The sequence below is a fragment of the Dasypus novemcinctus genome, chromosome 1, assembly GCF_030445035.2.
Source record: "Dasypus novemcinctus isolate mDasNov1 chromosome 1, mDasNov1.1.hap2, whole genome shotgun sequence".
Taxonomy (NCBI): Eukaryota; Metazoa; Chordata; class Mammalia; order Cingulata; family Dasypodidae; genus Dasypus; species Dasypus novemcinctus.
In genome coordinates, this window is record NC_080673.1 from 40795389 (window position 1) to 40819574 (window position 24186).

At 32.4% G+C, this 24186-nt stretch overlaps 1 protein-coding gene across 6 annotated transcripts in view; it reads left to right on the forward strand.

Moving 5' to 3' along the window:
- Positions 1-24186, forward strand: part of FBXW7 (F-box and WD repeat domain containing 7) — a 239613-nt gene that overhangs the window by 208932 nt on the left and 6495 nt on the right. For all 6 annotated transcript variants that reach the window (XM_058281351.2, XM_058281448.2, XM_058281397.2 and 3 more), the window contains 7 exons: positions 2147-2229; positions 5179-5320; positions 14618-14752; positions 19721-19844; positions 20823-20959; positions 21874-21987; positions 23214-23395. In XM_058281351.2, the coding sequence (XP_058137334.1) occupies positions 2147-2229; positions 5179-5320; positions 14618-14752; positions 19721-19844; positions 20823-20959; positions 21874-21987; positions 23214-23395 (917 nt within the window). The remainder of the gene's footprint in view (positions 1-2146; positions 2230-5178; positions 5321-14617; positions 14753-19720; positions 19845-20822; positions 20960-21873; positions 21988-23213; positions 23396-24186) is intronic.

Sequence of the window (24186 nt, forward strand, 5' to 3'; positions counted from 1 at the left end):
CCTTTTTGCCTTCAGTTTTCTTATACCTTATGAATTTTTTTCTTTCTTCTTTAGCTGGCTTTTATTAAAGTATAGATTTGCTAAAGTGTTGGGGATTTATATTTTAAAAGATCACATTTATTTTCTGTGCCCCTCAAAAAAAATTGCAGAATTAATCCTTGGTTCTAAAGTCAGTATTTGCAATATACAGCATACTACTTAAAAGAATTCTGTACATTATGTAAAAGATACATTCTTTTATAAAATATTTTTATAATAATTCCTTCTCAATGATTTCCTTGTACATTTTGGGCATTTTTATTCATTGAAGGATTTCTAAGATGGAAATAAAGTTTTCTTTCAGTGGCAAATGGCATTTGCACTAATGTATTTATAAGATATCCTGGGAAGTTCTGAAAGTCACTGTAATAAACTTAATTAGAATCAATATCAACATTTCTCATAATAACTGTGAAAATAAGAACCTATGGAAGTTATCAAAAAACTAGATTTTTTAAGGTGATCACTCTTGACTGACCTTCTTGATGGATTCATTTGTGTGTGTGTGTAGATCTGCCAAAGTATTGGGGATTTGTATTTAAATAATTTATATATATCTAAGCACATGGCTACCTATGTATGACAGCTTTTATGTTTATTTTTGCTTTTCAATAAAATTATTTGAAGAAGGAAAATAGTGGCTTTTGAGAGAAATCACCTTAAAACAATGTAATGAGTTTAGAAACTTGTAAAGTGATGAAATAAGATCAATTCCATTTCTTTCCAGTAGGTATACCATGAACCAAGGTGTAAATTGGGATGAGCTTGTCATACCTTCACCTCTAGCCCCTAATATCATAAGATCCTCACTATATTTTCTAATACTTTCTGTAAGATGATAAAAACAGTCTATTATCCATATGTGATACAAAAAAGATTTTTGGAGTCTCTGGTTCTCTTTAGTATTTATATTGTACCATGCTGAGTTATAATGCTCTCATGTGAGGCAATAAGTAGGAAAATAAGGCTGCTGCATAGCAAGGGCTTTCACCTTATAATAAAAATGGGAATAGTTACCAACCACTCTCTGAATTTTTCTCGTGTAACTTGCCATAATACAACAGTTAATCAGCAGACATAAATCCAAGAGGGATTGTTGAAATAGCAAAAGTTTAATCTTATTAGATCTCATTTTCTGGTTTTTAAAATATATGTACAGTCAGATGACTTCAGTTAACCAGTACTGAAATATAAAAATAAATATTTCAATATTAATATTGACAAAGTACAATTCTCATTATATTTATGATGTAATGTAGCATAATAAGACACTTTAAAAACTGTGGCTATTGGATATATATTATAAAGAGGCATAACCCATTCTTTTTAAATCTTTCATGATCATTGTTGCTTTTCAAATTAGAATATTTTGTCTGAGTTAATGTCTGTCAGTAAAGCTATATTCTCTGTATATATCAACTTATGGCATTTTTCCCAGCTTCATGATACCATCTCCAAATTTCTCATTATTTATTTACTTTTCATTTACTGCCCTTATTGTCCATATTACTTGCCTTTTTATAATTTTACTTATTTATATTGTTCTCTTATTTACATTGTTCTCTTCACCATTTTATAATAATCTATGTACTTGAAGTTCACATCAATTTGTTACTTCAATTCTCATTTCTGATTTTGAAATATTGAATTTTGTTATCGTTCCTTAAAATATGTTGTAAAGGAAAATGAAGATCAGTGAGGAAGGCATGTTAAATATGGTTCTTTACTGTGTGGATTAACATGAGATTTTCCTTATGTTGGTTTTAAACTGGAAAGCCTGTGAGGTATATTACTCTCAAGGAATTTTATGATGAGTACCAATTTTTAAATCACCATGCATGGTTTTTAAACAAAATACTAGGGAGGGGGAAATCTACCTTTTCAGTCTTCTTAAGAGTAAAACAAAGTAGAACTACTAGAAGAAACTGTAAAACATTTCTTTCTATATTAATTGATTGTGCCTAATTAACATTATAGGTGTATGAAAAAATAAGAATATTTTTCAATATTACCAATGCTAACTTAAACTTGATAGTTGGACAGGTGATTTTTTTTTTTTTTTTTTTTTTTTTTTGTAAAAACGTATCTTATTTGTTTTACCTTATAGATGAAAAGAAAATTGGACCATGGTTCTGAGGTCCGTTCTTTTTCTTTGGGAAAGAAACCATGCAAAGTCTCAGAATATACAAGGTAATATTAAATATAATAATTGGTTCTCTTGTGATTCTCACATTTCTTTAAAGAGTTGATTTTGGAAGCTTTTCCTTCAGTTTATCCTCATAAAATAATAATGTTACTAAATACTGTTGGCTAACACATTTTGAGACCACTGAAAATTGTGAAATACATAGTATTTAAGTAAGGGTAAAGAGGACTTACCACTCTAGCTTTATATTTTACATATACATTGAAGTGAGACACAAGCAGAAGTTCTCCTATGAACAGATTTTTTAAATCAAATTTTTAAGGAATTCTGAAAAGTGAATCCTAAAATGTAAATATGATCAAATGTGTTTTGTTACTATAGCAACAGCTATTCTACAATGGATATTTATATATCTAAAATTGAAGAGAAATATATTAGCAGTGAAATAAACCTCACAATTACTCTGTTAGAAAACTCCTTTTATTTGCTTGGTGGATCTTATGTTTTTAACACATACATTTCTGCACCAGTTGAATAGTTTCCATAACAACTAAATACAATTGTAGTCTTGTTTCCTGCTTCATTCCATCATTTTTGAATTTTATATCAGTATAAAACTTAAGCCACTCTCATGCTAATTAGGCTAATGTAAGCATAATATCTGGTATCTAGCCAATTAAAAATGACTTTAGATTCATTTGGAATTTAGCATTTTAACATTTAAATTGATAAAATTGTCTTATTTTTTTACCCTTTTATTACATAATTTTCACTTCTTCCAATAACTGATTTAAAATTTTCAATAGAAACCATAAGCACTTCATGAGTCTGATATTTCTTTTCTCCTAAATTTTTTTATTTAGAATTATTTTTATTCTATAAGATTCAGTAAAATGAACACTCTCAGATATTTTTTATTGAGCTTTGTTACATATCGCATCTCTTTTTTCATGGAAACAGTTTATTTTTATTTCATTCAGTTGTGGAAACTTACAAATTATCGTCTAAGAAATTTAGATATTGTAATAACTAAAGTAGTTTTACACTTAAAAATGCAGAGATAATAGAGAAAATAATGCTGTCTCAGTTATTCAGGAAATAACTTTGCTGTGTGATTTACCCATGTTAACTGTTTCTCCTCCCTCTTACTCCTTGCCTTTTGATAATTTCACTGTGTTTTGGCACTTCCACCAGAGGGTGTGGAGTGATAGACCAGTGAAACTCTTTTCACTTTGTCTTGCTTTTTCCTTCTAGCCTGATAAAGTTGAGAAAGTTGAGTTTAATGTTAAAAATGTGCTGTTTGTTTAATGTATATATTCCATCAACCGTATTATTTTGCTGGTCTTCTATTAAGAATAGTTGGTACCAGGACAAAGATATAAAAATGTTCAGCTTATAAATGAATGCTGAATTTTTACTGTAAAACGCATTTTGGTAAAATTTTTGTTTAGCTGCTCACTTTTTATATTGGAAAAACTACTGAGAGGCAAAAGTTGAATTTTTGGCCTTTTAACTTACAATCTTACTGAAACAAAATGAGATATATTATATTGTATTATTTTATTTTATTTTATAAAAGCAAACAACATATTTAGTCCCATATATTTTTGTAGACTTTGTCAATTAATAAGATGTCATTGATGTTTTGTAATATTTATGATAGATTTTTTAAATAATAAGATGAAACTGATTTCCATTATTTTTTTCTTAGAAAATTTAAGTTACAGACATATCCTGCACTTCAAAGAAAAGAAAATAGAACCTTCCTTTGAAATTTGAGAGAGAAAAAATTGGTTTAATTGTTAAGTGTTAGAAATTGTATTAAATGTATAATGTTAAGAGATTTAAAGTGGGGATAGGTTGAGTAGTGGATATGAAGATTTTTCTGTAAGATCTGGTGATTGAGCCATTTCTAAATAAAATAATGACATATGCCAGATGTAAAAAATCAAGGGAAGGGTTTCATTAGTAATTTATCAGTGCTTGATTCTTTGCTGTTATGCTATAATTTATATCTATTCTTTGGATTTAAAACTCTGTCATAGCTCGATGAATTAAGGTTTACTTTACAGATGTAATTTTGTTAACTGAACCTTCCTGCTCCTTTTTTCCCTGAATGTTTCTAAAATAGAGATGTAACTACTTAATTTTAGTTTAAATAATTTACGTAGACACTGAAATTGGAAATTAAAAGTTCCGTATATTAACAACATAGTCATAACTATATTCCTTGTGCTATTTTAATAATTTTTAGGAGAGTTAGGCAATTTAGAGATGGATATTATTCCCTCATTTTTAATCAGCAGGCAGAATTGAATTGTCAGGTTTTGTTTTGTTTTAACTATTTTAGGACTTATATTATTGGATGAAAAGTTTAGATGAACTTATTTAATTTTGCCTATAATTAATAAGTTCTCAATACTTACTATTTTGAATAAATACAACATTTCTAATCAAGGCTTGTTCCCATCAAGCATCTTCTAGACTAAGGTTTATAAATAACAATAAAAATCAGAAATAAATATTATAAATAATTTAGAAAGCATCTGGAACAAACTTAAAGAAAAATGTGACTCGTGAAATCCAAAACATTTGAACATACTAGTTCTACATCTGAGTTTTTTTGGAAAGCACTGATAAAATTTAAACTTTTATTTATGTCACTGAGGACCAGTTTTAGGGGAAGGGAGATCTGTAAGTTTTAAGAGAATATGTTAATAATACTTGTGTATATCAAAGACTTGTAAATTTGCCATGGAGAGTCTGTCATTTTTAGGATATATAACAGTTAATTATGAAGGAAGAAGGAAACTAACTCTAAGAATAGCAAAATAGGTTTTCTGGACCCATGCTCTCTGGGAATAATAATGTAAGTAAAAGTAATAATGGGAATGATGTTTAAAATATGCCAGATCATCCTTCTCCTTATTGAACTAGAGCCTTTTATTCTTAATAAATATGTATCTTTACTTCCACTCTTATATTTTTTGTAGTACCACTGGGCTTGTACCATGTTCAGCAACACCAACAACTTTTGGGGACCTGAGAGCAGCCAATGGCCAAGGGCAACAACGACGCCGAATTACATCTGTCCAACCACCTACAGGCCTCCAGGAATGGCTGAAAATGTTTCAGGTGACATATCTAAACACAGTAATTGAAATTCTTCACTTAATGAATGAAATACTGTTACATGCAAGACTATGGATGAACCTTGAAAATATGCTAAGTGAAAGAAGCCAGATACAAAGGCCACATATCGTATGATTCCATTTATATGAAATGTCCAGAACAGGCAAATCCATAGAGATATGAAGTAAATTAGTGGTTGAAGTGGGAATGGGGGTGGGTAGAGGCAATTGAGATTCACTGCTAATAGGTACAGGGTTTCTTTTGGGGATAATAGAATGTTCTAGAATTAGATAATAGTAATCATTGCACAGCATGATGGATATGCCAGGAACTACTGAAGTGTGCATCTTGAAATAGTGAATTATATTCTGTGTGAAGTATATCTCAGTTTTTAAAATGCTATTAAAAATAAAGGAGCATATTTTAATTTTTAAGAGTGATAATAAAGTCCAATGCTTGTTTATTTGAATATTTTATTCTTTTTTGTATATAAGACCTTCCTTTTCTCCTTTCTGTTTGGATTTCTGGGGTTGCTGAACACTCTTGTTTTCTAAGCTACATTTCTTGGAAGTTAGGCATTTAGGAATAATGTAAGGACTCTGCTAATCAGTCGCTTGTGGTAACTTACCCATGAATACCCTAATAGCCTCAAAGAGTTGATGCAGCTTCTTGTCATCAGTACCATGCTTGACATGGTCAAATTTAGATTACTGTTTTTTACTAGTCCTTTAAATTCTTTGAAATTGTATTAGTAAGATTAGCTACAACAAAAGCTTGAGTATTATAAATTTTATTACTTATATTTGTGATATTAACTTGGTTTTTCTCTTCTTCCATTAAGATAATACACATAAATCAAGTGTTTAGCAAATAGCTGGCAAATATTCAGCATTCAATGAATAATTCTTTGCAAATATTAAATAATATGCATTATGTAAAGTGGAGGTATCTGATATTAGGTACTATACTAATGTAAAATGAATATGTTTCATTTACCTCTGGCTGCATGAATACTCATGTATTTTATGAATGCTAAGGGAGTGTGCTTGGAAAAGAAGGTACTTATTTTTTACTTTATTTGATATTTCAGGTTTTTCAGATCTCAATTTATGTAAGTCCTAATATTTTAAATTCCTGAACAAAAACCGAATGTTCCAATTTTTTTCTTCTGTAGCTGAAAACGCAAAGCAATGTTGCTTTTAAATGAATTTAAAAATTTATTTTCTACCCTCAAAGTGATTTCAGAAAAACTGGAATAACCTTTTTTTTGTTTCAGTTCATAGCTAGGTTAGAGCAGTAATTCTCAACAGGGGCTGATTTTTCCCCTCGTCGAGACAGAAACATCTTGAGATGGTTTTGTTTGTTATGACTGGGTGGGATGGAGGTCAGTGGGTGGAGCTAGATACTACCAGCATCTAATGGGTAGAGACGAAGTAAAGGACAACCTCCTGCAACAAAGAACTATCTGTCCCAAATGCCAATCATACTGAGTTTAAGAATCTTTTACCTCAGGTTCATGATTTTTTTAAAATGTTCATTAATTTCCTTTTTTTTTTTTTTCTGTGCATGCCCTCAGAATTCTAAGTTTTTCATTTTGTAACATCCTGTTTAAAAAAGAAATGTATCTCTCAGTAAGGGTGAAAGTAACAGACATTTATTTAGTTTTAAGGAAATACTTTAAAGATTTTTAGATCATCTCTGATTAAGGCAAGGAGATGGGGATATAGGTGTTTGTTGTGACACTTTTACCTGCCTATGCCATGGATACACAGCACCTGAGAATAGAGCAGAAGTTGATTTTGTTTCTTTTTTTTTTTTAAAAGAAAATACCTACACGATAGAAAATTACATTATTAGTACTAGTTTGAATTATCGTCATTGTATGCAGCTTCCAGAATGATTCTTTTTTATGAAAAGATTTATTTCTTCTCAAGTTAGTCCAGAATAAGATTTGTTTTTTTATGTGGTATGGGCCTTTTTTTCTTCAATGTTTTAGAGGACCAAAATATTATTTGCAAGTCATTCAGGATATTTACCAATTTTAAGAGAACTCTCTCTAATATTGATCTATCATGAGGGTATTTGTTCGTAAGCTAAACCAGCAAACATTTGTACAGTGTTTGCTGGTTTAGCTAATGCATATTTTTCTTAAAGAAATGTCAAAGAGTTACCACATAGATTGATTGTTAGATAAATCCCAATTTCAGGAATGTTAATTGTAAGAAGAAGAAAAAATCTAACAAGTTTCTTAGAATCAATGAAATTCACTAAGAGGTATTAGACTAGCTTTTGATCTGTGAAAAGGTCTATTTGATTGCTTTTTCATGTGAGAAATAGTTGTTGGGAAGAAACCATGTTCATAGTTAACAGGAATAACATGTAGAATTATCCCCTGTATATATAATATTACCCTAATTTTTTTCCCCAGATAATATTCTATAACAAAGAATCCTACTAGTAGCAAAAGGTCAACTGGGCGGTAGATCTGGGCATTAATCCTTTGAGTGCCATGTCTGTCTGTGACACACCCAGGTTCTTATTTCTGTGCATTGCCCTTTATTTTCATGGTTTGTGCCAAAGTAACTAGAAATGAATGACTTGCCTGAAGGCTTATAATGCTTTAATGCCTACCTTGTAGAAAGATATAACTTCATAATAAAAAGGGGGAGTTGTTGACCTATTTGGTATAGTTGAGGGATAATTAAACTGGCATGATTTCTACAAGTGTATGCTGTGGGGGCATTTATTGATGACTTTTCTGTTGCATAATAAGCAAAATGAGAGCTTTCCCCCTTACTGTTCTCCTTTTGCTCCTAGGGAGTGATATAGCATTATTTGAATTCAACTCCATCTATATTGACAAAGTACTTTGTACTCAATTTATAAATTGAATGAGAATAAATGGTCTACCATTTTGGATAGGGAAATTGAAACAGAATGTTACTGCATGATAGAAATGCATATTAAAAACAAAAAAACCTTTTGTACCTTTTGAATTTTCAGTATCCATTTTTTATACATTTTCGGCAGCCAGATGCTTCAGATTGTTAATTTTGAGGGAGAGATTGGTCTTTTATTTGTTTTTGCCATTTGTTATATTGTATGGTTTTTTTTCTCATTTGAATTTTTCCGAATAGGTAAAGACATTAATGACATTAACTCTTTTTATATGTTGAAATTCATATTCAGAGGTATTCTGATATTAAACACATTTGATTTAGGAGATGAAACTTTTGGTGCAAATTCTGGCTTTGCCTCTTAGTAACTGGGTAATTTTGTTGATATTATGTAATCACCTTACCTTTATTTTCATTCTCTATAAAATGGATATAATACTAAAAGATTGTCAAAAGTGAGAAAACGTGAATGCTTTTAAAACCATTCTTGAAAATAATAGTGGATACTCAATAAATGATAGTTTCTTTCTTTGGTCAAGAACGTGCCTTTGTGAGCCTATTTTCTCAAATCTAAAAAGGGGCTATTAAAATTTTTTTTTCAATTTTTTAAAAAATGGAGCAGAGTATAGCTGAGTGGTTAAGTGCCTGCTTTGCATGTATGAGGTCCCAGTACCATAAATTAAATAAATAAATAAAATTTTAAGGTGAAATAAAAGGGACTATTACCAGCTTTAAAGTATTGCTATGAGGATCAAAGATAAAGTATGTAGAAGACTTTGGCATTGTACAAATATTATTAGCTAACATTGTTTTAGTGAAGGTATATTAGTGTTAAATTATGTTTGTACTTTGAAAAGGTGTTGTACTCAAAATATTTTAAAATGATAAAGTAGAAAATACTTTTCTGTTTTAGAATAAAAATTACTTTATTGAAGGATTTAATTACACTTCATGACAAAATTGAGAAATTGTACATGCTTTTTTTTTCCCCCCTCTCCCCTTCCCACCCCAGTTGTCTGCTCTCTGTGTCCATTCGCTGTGTTCTTCTGTGACCACTTCTATCCTTATCAGTAGCACCGGGAATCTGTGTTTCTTTTCGTTGCGTCATCTTGTTGTGTCAGCTCTCCATGTGTGTAGCGCCATTCCTGGGCAGGCTGCACTTTCTTTTGTGCTGGGCGGCTCTCCTTATGGGGCGCACTCCTTGCACATGGGGCTCCCTTACGCGGGGGACACCTCTGCATGGCATGGCACTCCTTGCACGCATCAGCACTGCACATGGGCCAGCTCCACACGGGGCAAGGAGGCCCAAGGTTTGAACCATGGACCTCCCATATGGTAGGTGGACACCCTATCCATTGGGCCAGGTCCGTTTCCCTGTACATGTTCTTTTACATGTTCTCTTATTTAGATCTACTTTTCTTATTTATTTGCTGGTCAATAAAATAATAAAACTGATAGGGTAGTGCCAGAAGAGATTGAATTCGTGTATTACTTTGAAACTTTGTTTAGAACACTGTTCCAAGAATTCTCGTTACATGAGGAAGAGTTGAAGAAAGTCATGTGTTTAGCCAGAGAAGACTAAAGGAACATATTGTCTGTCCTTAATATTTCAAAGGCTTTTGTATTTAAGTAGGTTAATTCTTGGTTTCTTCAGAAATTGAACTCTGGATCATGTTCTTTAAGTCAGATTTTTATCAAAGTTGAACTTAACAATTAGAACTGGCCCACAGTACCATGGGCAATAGTAAGTACTCCAATCCTGGGATTGCTCAAACAGACTAGGTAAGTATTTGCTGGAGGTGCTATACTATATGGAATTTAGGCACAGCACCACCTAAGTTCATAAAATACTATACCTACATGATATACTGACAACATCATATAAACCCCTGGTCCCCAAATCCTGGTTTGTACATCACCTGAATTAACAATGGATGATTTGCTTGTTTTGTTTTTTAAAAAAAGTCCTCAGCCCCATAGCTCCATCTTGACTACTGAATCAGACTCTTTGATGGTGGGTTGAAGGACCCGGTGACTTTTGTGCTGCTCAACCAACATTTGGAAACCTTTGGTCTAGACCAAACCTCTCATTATATAGGTGGGTCTCTGAGACTTAGACTAGTTAAGGACTCCATAATGTTCCACAGTGAGTTTATTGTTGAAACTTAGGCCCCTAATTACCATTCATTGCTCCTTCTACTCTTCTTCACTACCTGTATTCTCTCATTACCTGAAATAAAATATCACTTCTGTGCAGAATTTTCAAATTTGCGGTTTTGTCCACAAAATAAATTTTGCTTCTTTTATTCCTTTTTGAATTTGGAAGGTTTTTCCTATCTCCTTAAATGTTTTCCCACATAAACTACTCTACCATGGAAGCCCAAAGGAAAAGTGAAATTGTTGTTTTCTTTTGCAGGATAACCAATTTTCAAAACAGAAATAAAATAATAGTTATCAGAATTATCCAAAACTTCCTTTTGCTGATAAAGAAACTAACACTTCATGAGATTAGGTTGTAACTTAATTAGTGCCAGTTTTGCCTCTAAAAGTTGGGTCTCCCAATTCTCTATTTAGTTCTTTCCACTGTTCTTCATTAAAGGTTGATATGGGTTGTTATTGTAGTTTTATTTTTCTGGTTGTTTTGTTTTGTTTTTAAAATGAGATATCAGGGATGGAACCCAGGACCTCCTATGAGGGAAGCAGGTGCTCAACCACTGAGCTACACCCACTCCCCTTTGGTTTTATTATAAGCATTATTTATTTTGTAAACACTATTTATCTATTATAAACTGTAGGGTTTTCAAATTATTACATACTTTCCTTGCTGCTATACCATGTATGTGTACACAATTTGGGACCATTCCAAGTAAGCTCTAATAATATCAAATTAAAGACAGGAAACACTCTGAAAGAGAGAGCTTTCAGATAAGATTGGTGCAGTGTTTTCTGGCTCTTTGGGGATTCATTAATTTATTCAAATATTTATTACTTACCTATCATGTGCTAGACCCTACTTTGGGTTCTGGGATATATGAAACTTACATTCTAGTCCAAAGGGATGGAGAGCTTTTGGAACTGGTTTGCAATTTTAGAAAGGTTGGCCAGAGAAAGTCTCAGAAAAGGAAATAAGCAAGTGAGTCATGTGAGTCATATAGGGAAAGGATGTTCCAGGGAATAGGAAGTTAAAAGCTCTGAAGCAAGCATGCCTGGTGTGTCTGAACAGAAAAAGCATATATGGCTAGAGCAAAGTAATCAAGAGGAAAATTAGTAGACAATTACGACTTTGTAGACCAACCTAAGGACTTTGATTTTTACTTTTGAGTGAAGTGGAAAGCCACTCGAAAGTTTTGAACAGAAGAGTAACGTACTTTTAACAGCACCACTCTGGCTCTACTGTGTGGAGACTAGAATGGGGTGGAGTCAAAGGAGGGAAACTGGGAGACTGATTAGGAGGTTCTAGAACTAATCAGTTGACAGACAAATGTAGCTTAGGCCAGGGTAGTAAATGGTCAGATTCTGTATATATTTTGAGGTTTGAGCCCTTAGAATTTGGTGACGAATCAGATCCATCTGATGGTGTGAGAGAGGAGTCAGGGATGATTCCAGAGTTTTGGGCCTGAGTAACTAGTAGAATGGAGTTGCCATTTACTGAAATGGAGAAGACTGTGGATTTGCAAGTTTGGAGAGAAAACTCAGGAGATAAGTTTTGGACATATTAACTTTCTTTTACATACCTAAGAATAAATGTTGAATAACCAATTTTATAAACGGGTCTGAATTCAGGGAAGAAGTCCAGGTTACAAAGAGGAAAGCTTCCTAGGGTTTAGACCTTTGTTGGAACCACATAAGAAATGTGATTTTTAAGTAAATTAACCTCGAGTATGTGTGGTCAGGGGAACAGTGTCATTTGCTATGTAGTTATAGTTTATAGTACTAATCTTTGTCAGTGATAAATGTTTTAATAATGTTACAAAGTATCATCCTGCTAAATGTATATGTAATTTAAACCTAAACATAATTTTTAATTTTATTTGCCTCAAGTTAAAATATTGTTTAAAATAGATTAAAGTCTTAGAAACATTTTGCTATATAGGTATAATTTTTGTCATCAATTTTGTCTTAAAAAAAAAGAATTTTCTGACACAGTTTCAAACATTTACCTATGATATGAATTAGTTAATTTATCTTCTGTTCTGGTTTCTCTTTCATTCCACACTCCATCTTCAAAGGCCTTGATAAAAGATATATTTCATCTATTAGCAGTTTCATACTGTGTGTTTACAATGTTTTTCTATTCCCATTGTCTTTTTAAACCAGTAAAAACATACTAAGAAAAAGAATACATTAAACATATTTATAATATATTACCTTAAAGTAGAAATATATGATAGCTATTAATGTGAGTAATTAATACGGGCAGATTATGTAGAGTAGTAATACATTAAAAGAGTTTTCACTATCTTTTTACTGTAGAGGGTTACATAGGATGTCTCTATCTTAATATCAGAATTTAACTCTAAACATTTCCTCCCAAAAATATTTTTAAGCAGGAATTCCATATATGCAAAAGAGAATAAGAAGTTTACACTAAAATTATTCTGCTATCAAGTGACTTAATTAAAGCTCCATTTTAATCAGGTCAGCATAGTTAACCATCACCCAAGATGTACAGGCCCTTATACTAGTGTCCATGAGTCACGTATAGTATAGATGGAGAACAACGTATTATAAAACCTACCTCAAATCTTGTAAAGGATGTAAATCAGTATTGATTTTATACTATCAATAACAGGTGATTAGAGGTGAGTGAAGATTGATCAGTATAAGTTTTGTGAATAAGTTTTGAACCAGGGTTATTTGGGGATTTATGTGAGGAAAAGCAATCAAAATAATCAAACTTCAAATTGCTTTTAATTGGTCAGTTATGTGCGTATACTTGTAGATGTGTGTTTTAATTTCTATGTATCAATCCTCACCCTGATCAAAAATAAATGGCAAGGTGAGTGCTCAAGGTGAATGTTCTGTGTGTATGTATATTTATAGAAGTTAAATGAAAGGATACAACTTATTGGAGCCTGTGTTTTCCTTATATTTGGTGATAAAATGGGGATACTCCCAGGGTTTTTAGGACAATTAAGTGAAGTAATGTTTTAGACACATACTACAGAACTGGTTAACTCTTATTGAAATGTGTGATAGCATTGCCATAATCTGCACTTTATGATAAGGAAGAAGGGATGAATTTAACTGTATAGACTCCAAGGGGTAAATACTTTTAAAAATATTTTTCTAAATATTCTGAATAAGGTTCCCTGTATCCTCCATGTATCTCAGTTTTCAGTGATCTGTTTCTCATATTGCAAAATCTGATTTTCTTTTTTGAGCAAGAAATGGACTGTTTAAGTCCAGCTCTTTCTAGCTCCAAACCACCTATTGGTCTCTCATCACATATTTCCAAAATAGATGCAATAATTTACAAACATACTTAAATCGCATAGATTTACAGAAACAAAGGTCTGCTCAGCGATATTCTTTCACTTAAGTATTATGAGGTTATTTAAAGGTTTTGCATGATTATTGTAAGAGGAAATTCTAATATTTTAAATTATTCCCATGTCTTCTTAATTTTTCCTTTTAAGAATCATGGCTTTTCTGTGCAGGTATTCCTTACTGTTTGAGAAAAATATTTTGCTGTTGTTAATCCCCTAGTGCCATTTGAAAGATCTCATATTTTTGAGGTATAATTGTGTTGTTGTTTTTTTAATAATGTAGTACTTTATTTCTCACCCTCTTTTGGACTTTGTTCTTTATAGTTTTACTACTAAATCATTACTGTTTTCTGTTTGCTGTTTTTTATCTGAAATTATTTTTACATAACAAATCAATGCCCTTTTAATTTGTGGAAAACACTTGTCAGATATGCAGTATATCCAGGTATTCGTTTTTCTCTAAATGATGCTGCTAATCTAACTCAGATGAGTGCTTTATTAAAACTCTTAAACGTTATGGTACCCATTAGAATGTAGAGAAAGGAAAATCATTAGTCAGAATTCTTTATTTACTCAGTAATCCAAATTGATGTTTCTGGAGTAAAATTTTGGTTTTTTATCGAGAAACTTGATAGATGCACATATAATAATTATAACTCAAATCATTGCAAAATATTTGTGAAAGCCTTGACTTTTTAAAAAGCCTTTAAAAATAAAGGTGGTTTATAAACTTGTTGAGACTAAATGATTTATACAGTTCAGTGCCTTCTGGAGAAAATCACTATACACAGCTACATCTAATATAATTCTACCTTGTTCAAATTTGATTGTGTGTTGATGCGGGTGTTTTCTTCATGAGTTTATAATTTGGGACATCTGTTAAAATAATAAAATGTCTAATTCCTCTTTGATAGAGCTGGAGTGGACCTGAGAAATTGCTTGCTTTAGATGAACTTATTGATAGTTGTGAACCAACCCAAGTAAAACATATGATGCAAGTGATAGAACCCCAGTTTCAACGAGACTTCATTTCTCTGCTCCCTAAAGAGGTAAGGGTTATCAATTACATTCTTCTTTGGATGTTGTTTGAATATCTAACTTATCAGCTACTACCTTTAAACATTTTCATGCTAATTAATATGATATTCAGTATTGTCAGTTTAACATTCATAATTAGTGTCAAACAAGGCTATAAATTGACAAACTACAGTGACTTAATAATGTAATTCTCAGATTTCCACCACTGGTAATAAGCCATATATATGAGAGTAAACTATTAAGTTTCATTAATGTGATTTTTTACTTCACCAGTATTTTTCCCCAGGTTATTTGAAGCCCAAATTCAGTTGTCTTAACATGTTCATTATAGTAGATTTTTCAAGTTCTGATTTTACTGAAATAATAAACATTTCCTCTTATTTTTTTGTTTATTATAAGTCTCTCCAGACCAGTAGTTTTATGATTCTGGTGAATTGTAGTTCTCTAGTACTTACATGGTATATCATTTAAAAATACATGGAAGTTCACATATATCAATCTTTTTCTATTAATCATGCCCATTCCATGTCTCCATTATGTATGCACACATGCATAAACTCAGATTTCCCATATCAGTTACATTTTTATACTATTTCTTTTGGAATTATATACCCATTTATTTTTATATTTTTATGTATATTGTCACTATTTTTATCATAGACTGAATATAATTATTTATGTGCCAAATATATGTCAGCTAAGAATACAAAATAAAAGAAAATACAAATATACTAATGTACTGTTGCAGATGATCCTGAATCACAAATATGAACAGAAAAAAATGTCAGATTTTTTTTCAGATAACCAAGTCCCAATTATAATTTCACATATGATAGAAATTAAATATTTTCATCACATTTCATGTTTGAAACTTAAGTATAAATCCAGGAAAAAACAAAGTAGAGAAAACATTCTTTTCTTGTCATGTATTTTCTTTGGAGTCAATGTTAAAAATGGCGTTGCCCCAGAAAAAAATGTTTTATTCTTGCTGGCTCATTCTAAAAGTAAACCCTTTGAAAAGTTTTGACTTCTGAAAGTAACAAAAGCTCCCATTGCTTCTAGGAGGATGCTAATAATAGGAAGCACTTTCATAGGTATATAACTGAAAGTGAGTTTATTTATTTACCTTTGATACATTGTGTTTTTTTTGTTTGTTTTGTTTTTTTAAAGATTTATTTTTATTTTTATTTAATTCCCCTCCCCTCCCCCGGTTGTCTGTTTTCTGTGTCTTTTTGCTGCGTTTTGTCCGCTTCTGTTGTCGTCAGTGGCACGGGAAGTGTGGGCGGCGCCATTCCTCGGCAGGCTGCTCCCTCCTTCGCGCTGGGCGGCTCTCCTTATGGGTGCACTCCTTGCGCGTGGGGCTCCCCTACGCGGGGGACACCCCTGTGTGGCACTGCACTCCTTGTGCGCATCAGCACTGCGCATGGGCCAGCTCCACACGGGTCAAGGAGGCCCGGGGCTTGAACCGCGGACCTCCCATGTGGTAGACGGACGCCCTAACCACTGGGCCAAAGTCCGTTTCCCTACCTTTGATACATTGTTCATAGTTACTCTTGATATCCTTATTTTACAAGATAGTAATTTTTGTTAAAATACAGATTTTCTCATGGTCTCGTTACCTCCTTATCTCTAAGAATGGTGGGGGTTTTTTGTGGTTTTTTGGCTTTGTTTGAATTTCTGTGGCAAATTGAACACTCAGAAATGTGATTTAAAATCAGAAGAACATTAAAAAAATTTTTTAAGAGTCTAGGAGCTAAGCACAAATTATCAGTAAGGTAAATGCAATAAAGATTTTCTTGGCTTAAGCATTCTTTTAAAGTTTGCCTAAGGAAAAAGAACTGTAGCTAGATAGGAGAATGAGCGATTACTCCTGGCTTAGCATGTCATTTATATTTTCCTTATATTTTCAACTACTAGAAAAAAATGTTTCCTATTTTGAAAAATGCTTTATTTTTTATGTGTGGGGAAATAATGATTTAGATCTAAGTCTTTAAGAAAATTATCATTATCTTATTGGAGACTTAAGTACTATTGTTATTTAATCCATTATTACCTTCATGTCAAGAAATAGACTTGTAATATTTTTGTCTTTATTTTTTTAACGTTACATTAAAAAAATATGATGTCCCCATATACCCCCCACCCTCCTCACCCCATTTACTTATTAATCTCAAAAACTTTGACAAAAATCTTAACTAGTCTCACAAAATTATCCTTATTTTGTAAGTAAATACTAAGAAAAGCCTAGTAATGTAGTAGATGATCTAGAACAAACCTGAAATTCTTAATTATGGAATCACTCATTATTTTCCTTGTTCTATTCCTTGTCTAATTCAATCCACTGAAATATAGCAATTCTGTGAATGTATTAGCTACCATTTTAAATACAATATGGTGGTTTTGTTTATAATTATAAAGAAAAATCCAACAGGAAACACAAATTTGGCCAAGGAAAAGGTAATTATCTGAAATAGATGATCAATTTAAGAACTTCTTTCTGCTAAAAGTAGTCCTTAGGAAGAATTACTAATCTAGATTTGTATCGTTAAGGCAAATGAATAGAAAACCATATAGCTACACCATTTGACTTGATTACAGGAAACCTAGAACCCCCTCCTGTGATTTTTGCCAAGAAGGAGCCCCACATGAAAAACTTTCCTTCCTTTGAGGAAATGTTATGTTTCTCTATAATATACAGTAAGAATCGGATAGCTAACTGCTATAGTTTAGTTCAAATACCACATAAGAGATTTTTCCAGCATGTTTGTCTACTTTTCCCCTGGTTTAAATCTCCTTTTCTGATTTATGTATTTCCTGATTTTGAATTTTTTATTCATATATTTCTATTTTGCTGTGTATATTTTCCATATTACTTAAATATTTTGATGAAACTGCTGGATGTAAATATACAAACATGTAATAAGTTGAGGTTCATAGTTGAGTTTAGGGCCTTTGCTACTTTAAAGGAAAGTATGCCTGGTACCTATGTAATTAGCATTTCAGCTTTCTTAGCATCTGAAAGGGTTTTTTCGTTGTTGTGTTTTTACATTTCTCTAATGCATGCATACACTGGACTAAATGAACTTTTTTTTTTTTTTTAAGATTTATTTATTTCTCCCCCCCACCCCGCCCCGTTTTCTCTTCTCCGTGTCTATTTTGCTGCGTCATCGTCTTTGTCCGCTTCTGTTGTTGTCAGCAGCACAGGAATCTGTGTTTCTTTTTGTTGCGTCATCTTATTGTGTCAGCTCTCCGTGTGTGAGGCGCCATGCCTGGGCAGGCTGCACTTTCTTTCGCCCTGGGCAGCTGTCCTTATGGGGCGCACTCCTTGCGCGTGGGGCTCCCCTATGCGGGGTACTCCTCTGCGTGGCAGGGCACTCCTTGCGTGCATCAGCATTGCTCATGGGCCAGCTCCACACGGGTCAAAGAGGCCCAGGGTTTAAACCGCGGACCTCCCATGTGGTAGACGGACGCCCTAACCACTTACACTATTAATAGAGGAAATGTTGCCTCTTGGTTTTGGGATGTGCCTTTGAAATATAAGCTCTTCTTGATTTATTTTCTAGCTTTAAAGATTTATTGAATGTTTCTGTAAATTAGCTGATTACTCCCAATAAAACAAAAAAAAAGAATAGACTTTTTCATATAACCATATTAAATATCTTGGACACTAAATGTATATCTTTTCCACAGTTATAATTTTGTCTGATCATTTCTATGTTAAATGTTAAATTATGATTTCACATAGAAGATTAATAATATGATGACATTACCTAATTGTTATACTGACTAAGCAGACTTGCCAGGCTTTGATTGAATGATAATTTTAAAATGAAGTGGTTTATAGAGTATCCATTGAAACATACAACATTGAGATATATGCATATGCATATGTATGTATTACACAGGCATGCATATATTGTTGAATACAGTTATGTGTTTTTATTTTAAATGTCTCACTTTCTATACGTGATACCAAGTGGTTTTCTCTGATATACCAAAAATAATATTCCACAAAAAGTATTTCACTATCACTAATCAGTAGTAATGATAAATTAAATATTGGCTGATTGCATTACTTTGTGTATAGAGTGTGCTCAAAAATATGACATATACAAATTATGCTTTTGTCCTTGGCTCTTTAAATGATTGTTTTAATCCTTACAATTTAGTTTATATGAAAACTCAGTTTATATGAAACTTAATTCTTTTTCTTCTCTTTCCTATTCCTTTACTTATTTGAATTGACTTTATACACTGAAAAAAATGATGGCTTGTAGTTACTGGAAACAAAATATTTTAGCTGAATGGTATACCAAACAGCTAACTCAAATAAGCAAGTCTGTCTAGCGCATCAGGAAAATCCCCATAAGCAATGTAATTAAAATCCAATTACTTTTATATGTCTGTGGAATGGTTTAATAATTGTCCCCTTTCATCATTCACAGTCAAGGATGTAAATGTTTGAAGAGTTTATCATTGTGATAATAAACACTTGGTTTGGTGAAGAACTATTAATTATGGTATCTTACTATCACAAATGATCTAAAATCACACCAAACAAAATACGTGGAAGTCTATCAGTCAGGCTTTTAGGCAAGCTTTTGTCTTGTCTTTTGTAAATTTACATTATAATTGGAGAGGGAATACAGACAAAATTTAAACAAGCTCATAACAAACAGCATATTACTGGTAGTAAAAAAAAAAAAAGGTAGAATTCTTGAGATTAAGGATCATAGAGCAAAGACAAGAGCAGAGACTTAATAAATATTCCTTGAAGAGGTAAGAAATTTAGTGAAAATGAAATAAAGTTCATAAAAACCAATAGGATGATTTTCTTGGAAACTGGTATATATTTGTTTAGACTGAATATTAGAAGGTATTGCCTTTTACAGTTTTAGAAATTAGAATGTAGAGGTTCTATTATGTCTATGATTTAAAAAAAATATTTGGAAATATACTATGCTTTGTTCTTTTCATAGCTGGCACTTTATGTGCTTTCATTCCTGGAACCCAAAGATCTTCTACAAGCGGCTCAGACATGTCGCTACTGGAGAATTTTGGCTGAAGACAACCTTCTCTGGAGAGAGAAATGCAAAGAAGAGGGTAAGGTTCAAAATCACATAGAGAAAATATTTGTACTTTGAACAAGTGTGAAGTCATCGAAAATAAATAGGAAAAATAAGAATAAGTAAAGTAGAATAAAGTAGCATATAAATGAGAAAAAGGAACTTTGGCAGCCCATCAGTAAATCAAAAATGGGTCTACATTTCCATTCACCTACTTATATAAAATCCATAGGTTAAATACTCAAAAATTCAATATTTTATTCATTCCTTCCACAGATACTGATTGAACACTTTCTATGACCTAGACATTTTAAAATTCTGGTGATATAATAGTAAACTGCCATTTTCCAGCTGTCGTGTAATTTACATTCTTGAAATTTTTTTTTTTGATCCCCTTTCACAGTAGAGGAGTAGGTATCATCCATTCTCATTAAGGGAGGGCATGTTTTTCCCAGCAGGCATCTGGAAAAAATAATATTTTTAAAAATCTGTAAAAATATGATTTGTCTCTGATAAGCAAAATTTTTGAGAGAATCAGAGGGCATGAAACAAGTACTCTATAGGTGATTTCCATCTTCATTTCTATCATCTTCAATTGATAGTCAGGTGGGAGACTGTTGATGGTTAGTCCAGGTTAGTAAAGTTTTGAGGGGAAGATCCAGTAGACTAAATTTGTAATTTAGCCTCTGTCCTGTCTGTGGCTTGGAATAATCAGTGAAACCTTCTCTTCTCAAATTACTATACACAAAAAGTGGGCCTAATAAATTCTGCCCGACCTTCTTTCATGGGATCATTTTGAGAAAGAAATAAAATAGTGAATACAAAAACCTGGAGGAAAATCAAAATGTCACATAGACTGCAAATTTTACATTGTTGTTTTGTACTAACAGTATTAGTATGGGACAATGTCTTACATTTTCTGTGTTTTTGAACATAGAGGAAAATGAGATTAAAATGTGTTATCTTTATTATTGGTGAAGGCAGTTATACTTTTTTTAACTCTTTCATACTTTAGGGATTGATGAACCATTGCACATCAAGAGAAGAAAAGTGATAAAACCAGGTTTCATACACAGTCCTTGGAAAAGTGCATACATCAGACAGCACAGAATTGATACTAACTGGAGGAGAGGAGAACTCAAGTCTCCTAAGGTAACTGAACTCTTGCACAAAGTAACAGAAACCATTAATCAGTGTTAGTACCTAGTGTGCTATTTCACTTTGGCAAGCAGTGTAACTCAACAGCAATCTCCTGTAAAAAGAAAATAATCTATTTAAAAATAAATGAAAGTGATGATATTCCTCTATTGCTAATTTCTCTAATCTAAAAACTAATTGTATTTGAATAAAAGACAATTAAATTGAACGTCTTTCTGCCTTAAATGAATAAAAATCTCTGAGCACCCTGATGAATTTTATTGTAGCATATTCATTCTAAGAATTTGCTGCCTCTTCTGACCACCTGGTCACAACATGATTTTTTTAGGAGGGTTCTTGTTTGGTGTTTTATTTTTATAAATTTAAGCACAATTCTGATTCTCTCTGTCATTTTAGCATTTCAAATATAAAAATAATGGTAAAAGTGTTCAAAAGATATATTTTTACATTTGAAAAAAACACAATTTGGGAAAACAGTACCACAACTTTTCTTGTTTTATGTTCAGAACGCTGATAAGAATTATCATTACTCTTGTCTTCCTAATTAGTAATGCTTGCTTTTGTTTTTGAGTTGGAAAATTGCCGAAATTAAGTGCATATTCTTTTGACTTAAACAGATAAAAGATATGACTGCAAAATACATTTATGTTTTAACCATTTTTTGAGGCCTTGACACAGTAAAAATTTTAAATTGATGTTTCAAATATAAATAATAGAATTTGGAAATAATAAAATATTTGATAACTGAGTTAGCCAGAAAGGATGATGCTTCATGTTTTGTGTAAATTTTATTCTAGAAATAGACTACAAAGTACTCCTCCTGTTTATGGCTTTATTTTTTATTTTCACCAGTATTTTAGAGAACATCATTTAATAACATATTTCAGATGTGTCCATCTATCTCGTAGGTGCTGAAAGGACATGATGATCATGTGATCACATGCTTACAGTTTTGTGGTAACCGAATAGTAAGTGGTTCTGATGACAACACTTTAAAAGTTTGGTCGGCAGTGACAGGCAAAGTAAGTTAATTTCTATTTAATGATCACAAAATCACCTTTTTGTGTATATCTTTGCAAGGATAGACCAGTGAAAGAAAATGGAATCATTTTTTATACTGGCTTATTTTAATAACAAATAATCAGAACTTCTAATTTGACCTTTTCTCATATTTTTGAAAGTCATGTTGGATGAAGATAATCATGAGGAAATGATAATGATGATCATGATAGGGATGTCATTAGTTTCTTCATTTGAGTAGTTTGCCTATCTTTGAGACTTAACTAGTAAGATTTTACAGATGTGCTTTATCTTCTTGGCTTAATTTGTCCCATCTTATTAACCATCTAGGTTATACTTCATTACTTTTTAAACTTTTTCAAAAACATAATTGAGAGATATTGGTTTTTCCTGGTAAATTCTTTGTTGATCAGCTACTTATCGTTTGGAAGTTAAAAAAAAAAATCATGTTAGATTTATCTCAAACCCTGTGCAATGGAAGTTAAGCTGACTTAGGTACTTAAATAGGAATTTGAAGAAATAAGGAGTCAAAGCAATCAGCTTGACTGTATACAATATTATACTTTATTTTTTAGTGATTACTTGTTTTTATCTGTCTGATGTAGAATATTTCTGTGAATTAAACAATTGGCCACCTAAAATATAATAGAAGAGAGTATGAAAACAAACGCGTGTTTTTTTTAAAAAAGACTTTTAGCATGTAGCTTCTTGGGCCAGAATCTTCTAAATAATCCAAGTCAGATGTTAAAATATTTAAAAGCAGCTTCATATTTCCATGGTGTAATATTAGTTTTGGATTTACTTCAGGGTTTTGATGTCTGTCTTTACTTGTCTAGAAGTAGCTTGACTGGCTCCTAACTACTGCCTTGGGTAGATTCAGATGGAATGTGGTATGTAGCCACACCCAATGCTGCTGTTCCTTCACTGAATCTATTCCCATGAAAGAAAACAAATTACAACTTTAGCATTCTTTCATTCAGGAAACCAGGTTGGAGCTATCATAATTTAATGAAGTGTTTGCTTTCTACAGACTTATTCCTCACTTGTGTGTGTATGTAATGCTACAGAATAAACAAAGCAATAAATAGTGATGAGATCATGTTACATTGATATGCAAAATTCTTTTCTAATGTTCCAGGCAATCCACTGAGTAAATACAAGCTATTAGAATGTTATTTAAATCCCTTTCCTTCCTACCCAAAAGTAATCATCTTAAGTGTTTTTCCAGTGTCTGAGAACATTAGTGGGACACACAGGTGGAGTATGGTCATCACAGATGAGAGATAATATTATCATTAGTGGATCTACAGATCGAACTCTCAAAGTGTGGAATGCGGAGACTGGAGAATGCATACATACCTTATATGGGCATACTTCCACTGTACGTTGTATGCATCTCCATGAAAAAAGGTAAGAGAGATCCTAAGCATTTGCTGTTGTGAATTTGGGCCCTTTCCATGTAGAGTACAGCTTGTATAAGATTTATTGTGTCTAATAGAATGAGGGTAATAATGTCCTCTTAAATTAGACTGTAATAATTAGACTTCAGATGTTTCTGTATTAGGAAAGCCGGTGGCTATTAGCTGAAACTTGGGGATTTTCTTTCTCATTTGATAATGTCGCCCATACTCTCCTTAACCCTCTGCTCCCTAACCTTTATTGGAGCCTTTACTTCGTTACTCTACATCTTTGATAACTCAGCATCATCAAACAAAAATCTTTTTCTGTTGTTGATATTCCTATTTCTGTGAGTGAGACAAAATCAGTCATTCAGGCTTCAGGCCTCTGAGTCTTCAATTATCCACCCACCCTGCCCCTACTGCAGCATAGCCCTGACTATTGATACACCTTTCAATCTTGGTGCTCAAACATTTTACACAGCTGACAGAGAAATCTCCCTATAATCATGATCCTAGTTCTCTTTGGGAACCTTCTGCTATCTGTCGAATTAAGCACAAAATCCTCAATCCAGTTTTCAAGTGGTTTCAGCCAAACTAGACTGCTTACCTTTTCACTCCGTTTTTGTTGTTGCTTTTATCTCTTTCTGTAAGGCTCTCCTATTAATTTCTTTTCTATCTTTCTCTCCATGGTGTACTCCTTAAACGAATGTGATTTCTACTTCATTTGAGCACACATACACACATACACAGAGCACCTAAAGGGTAGGGACTGTGTGTGTTGCTCATGGTTTTTTAATCCCT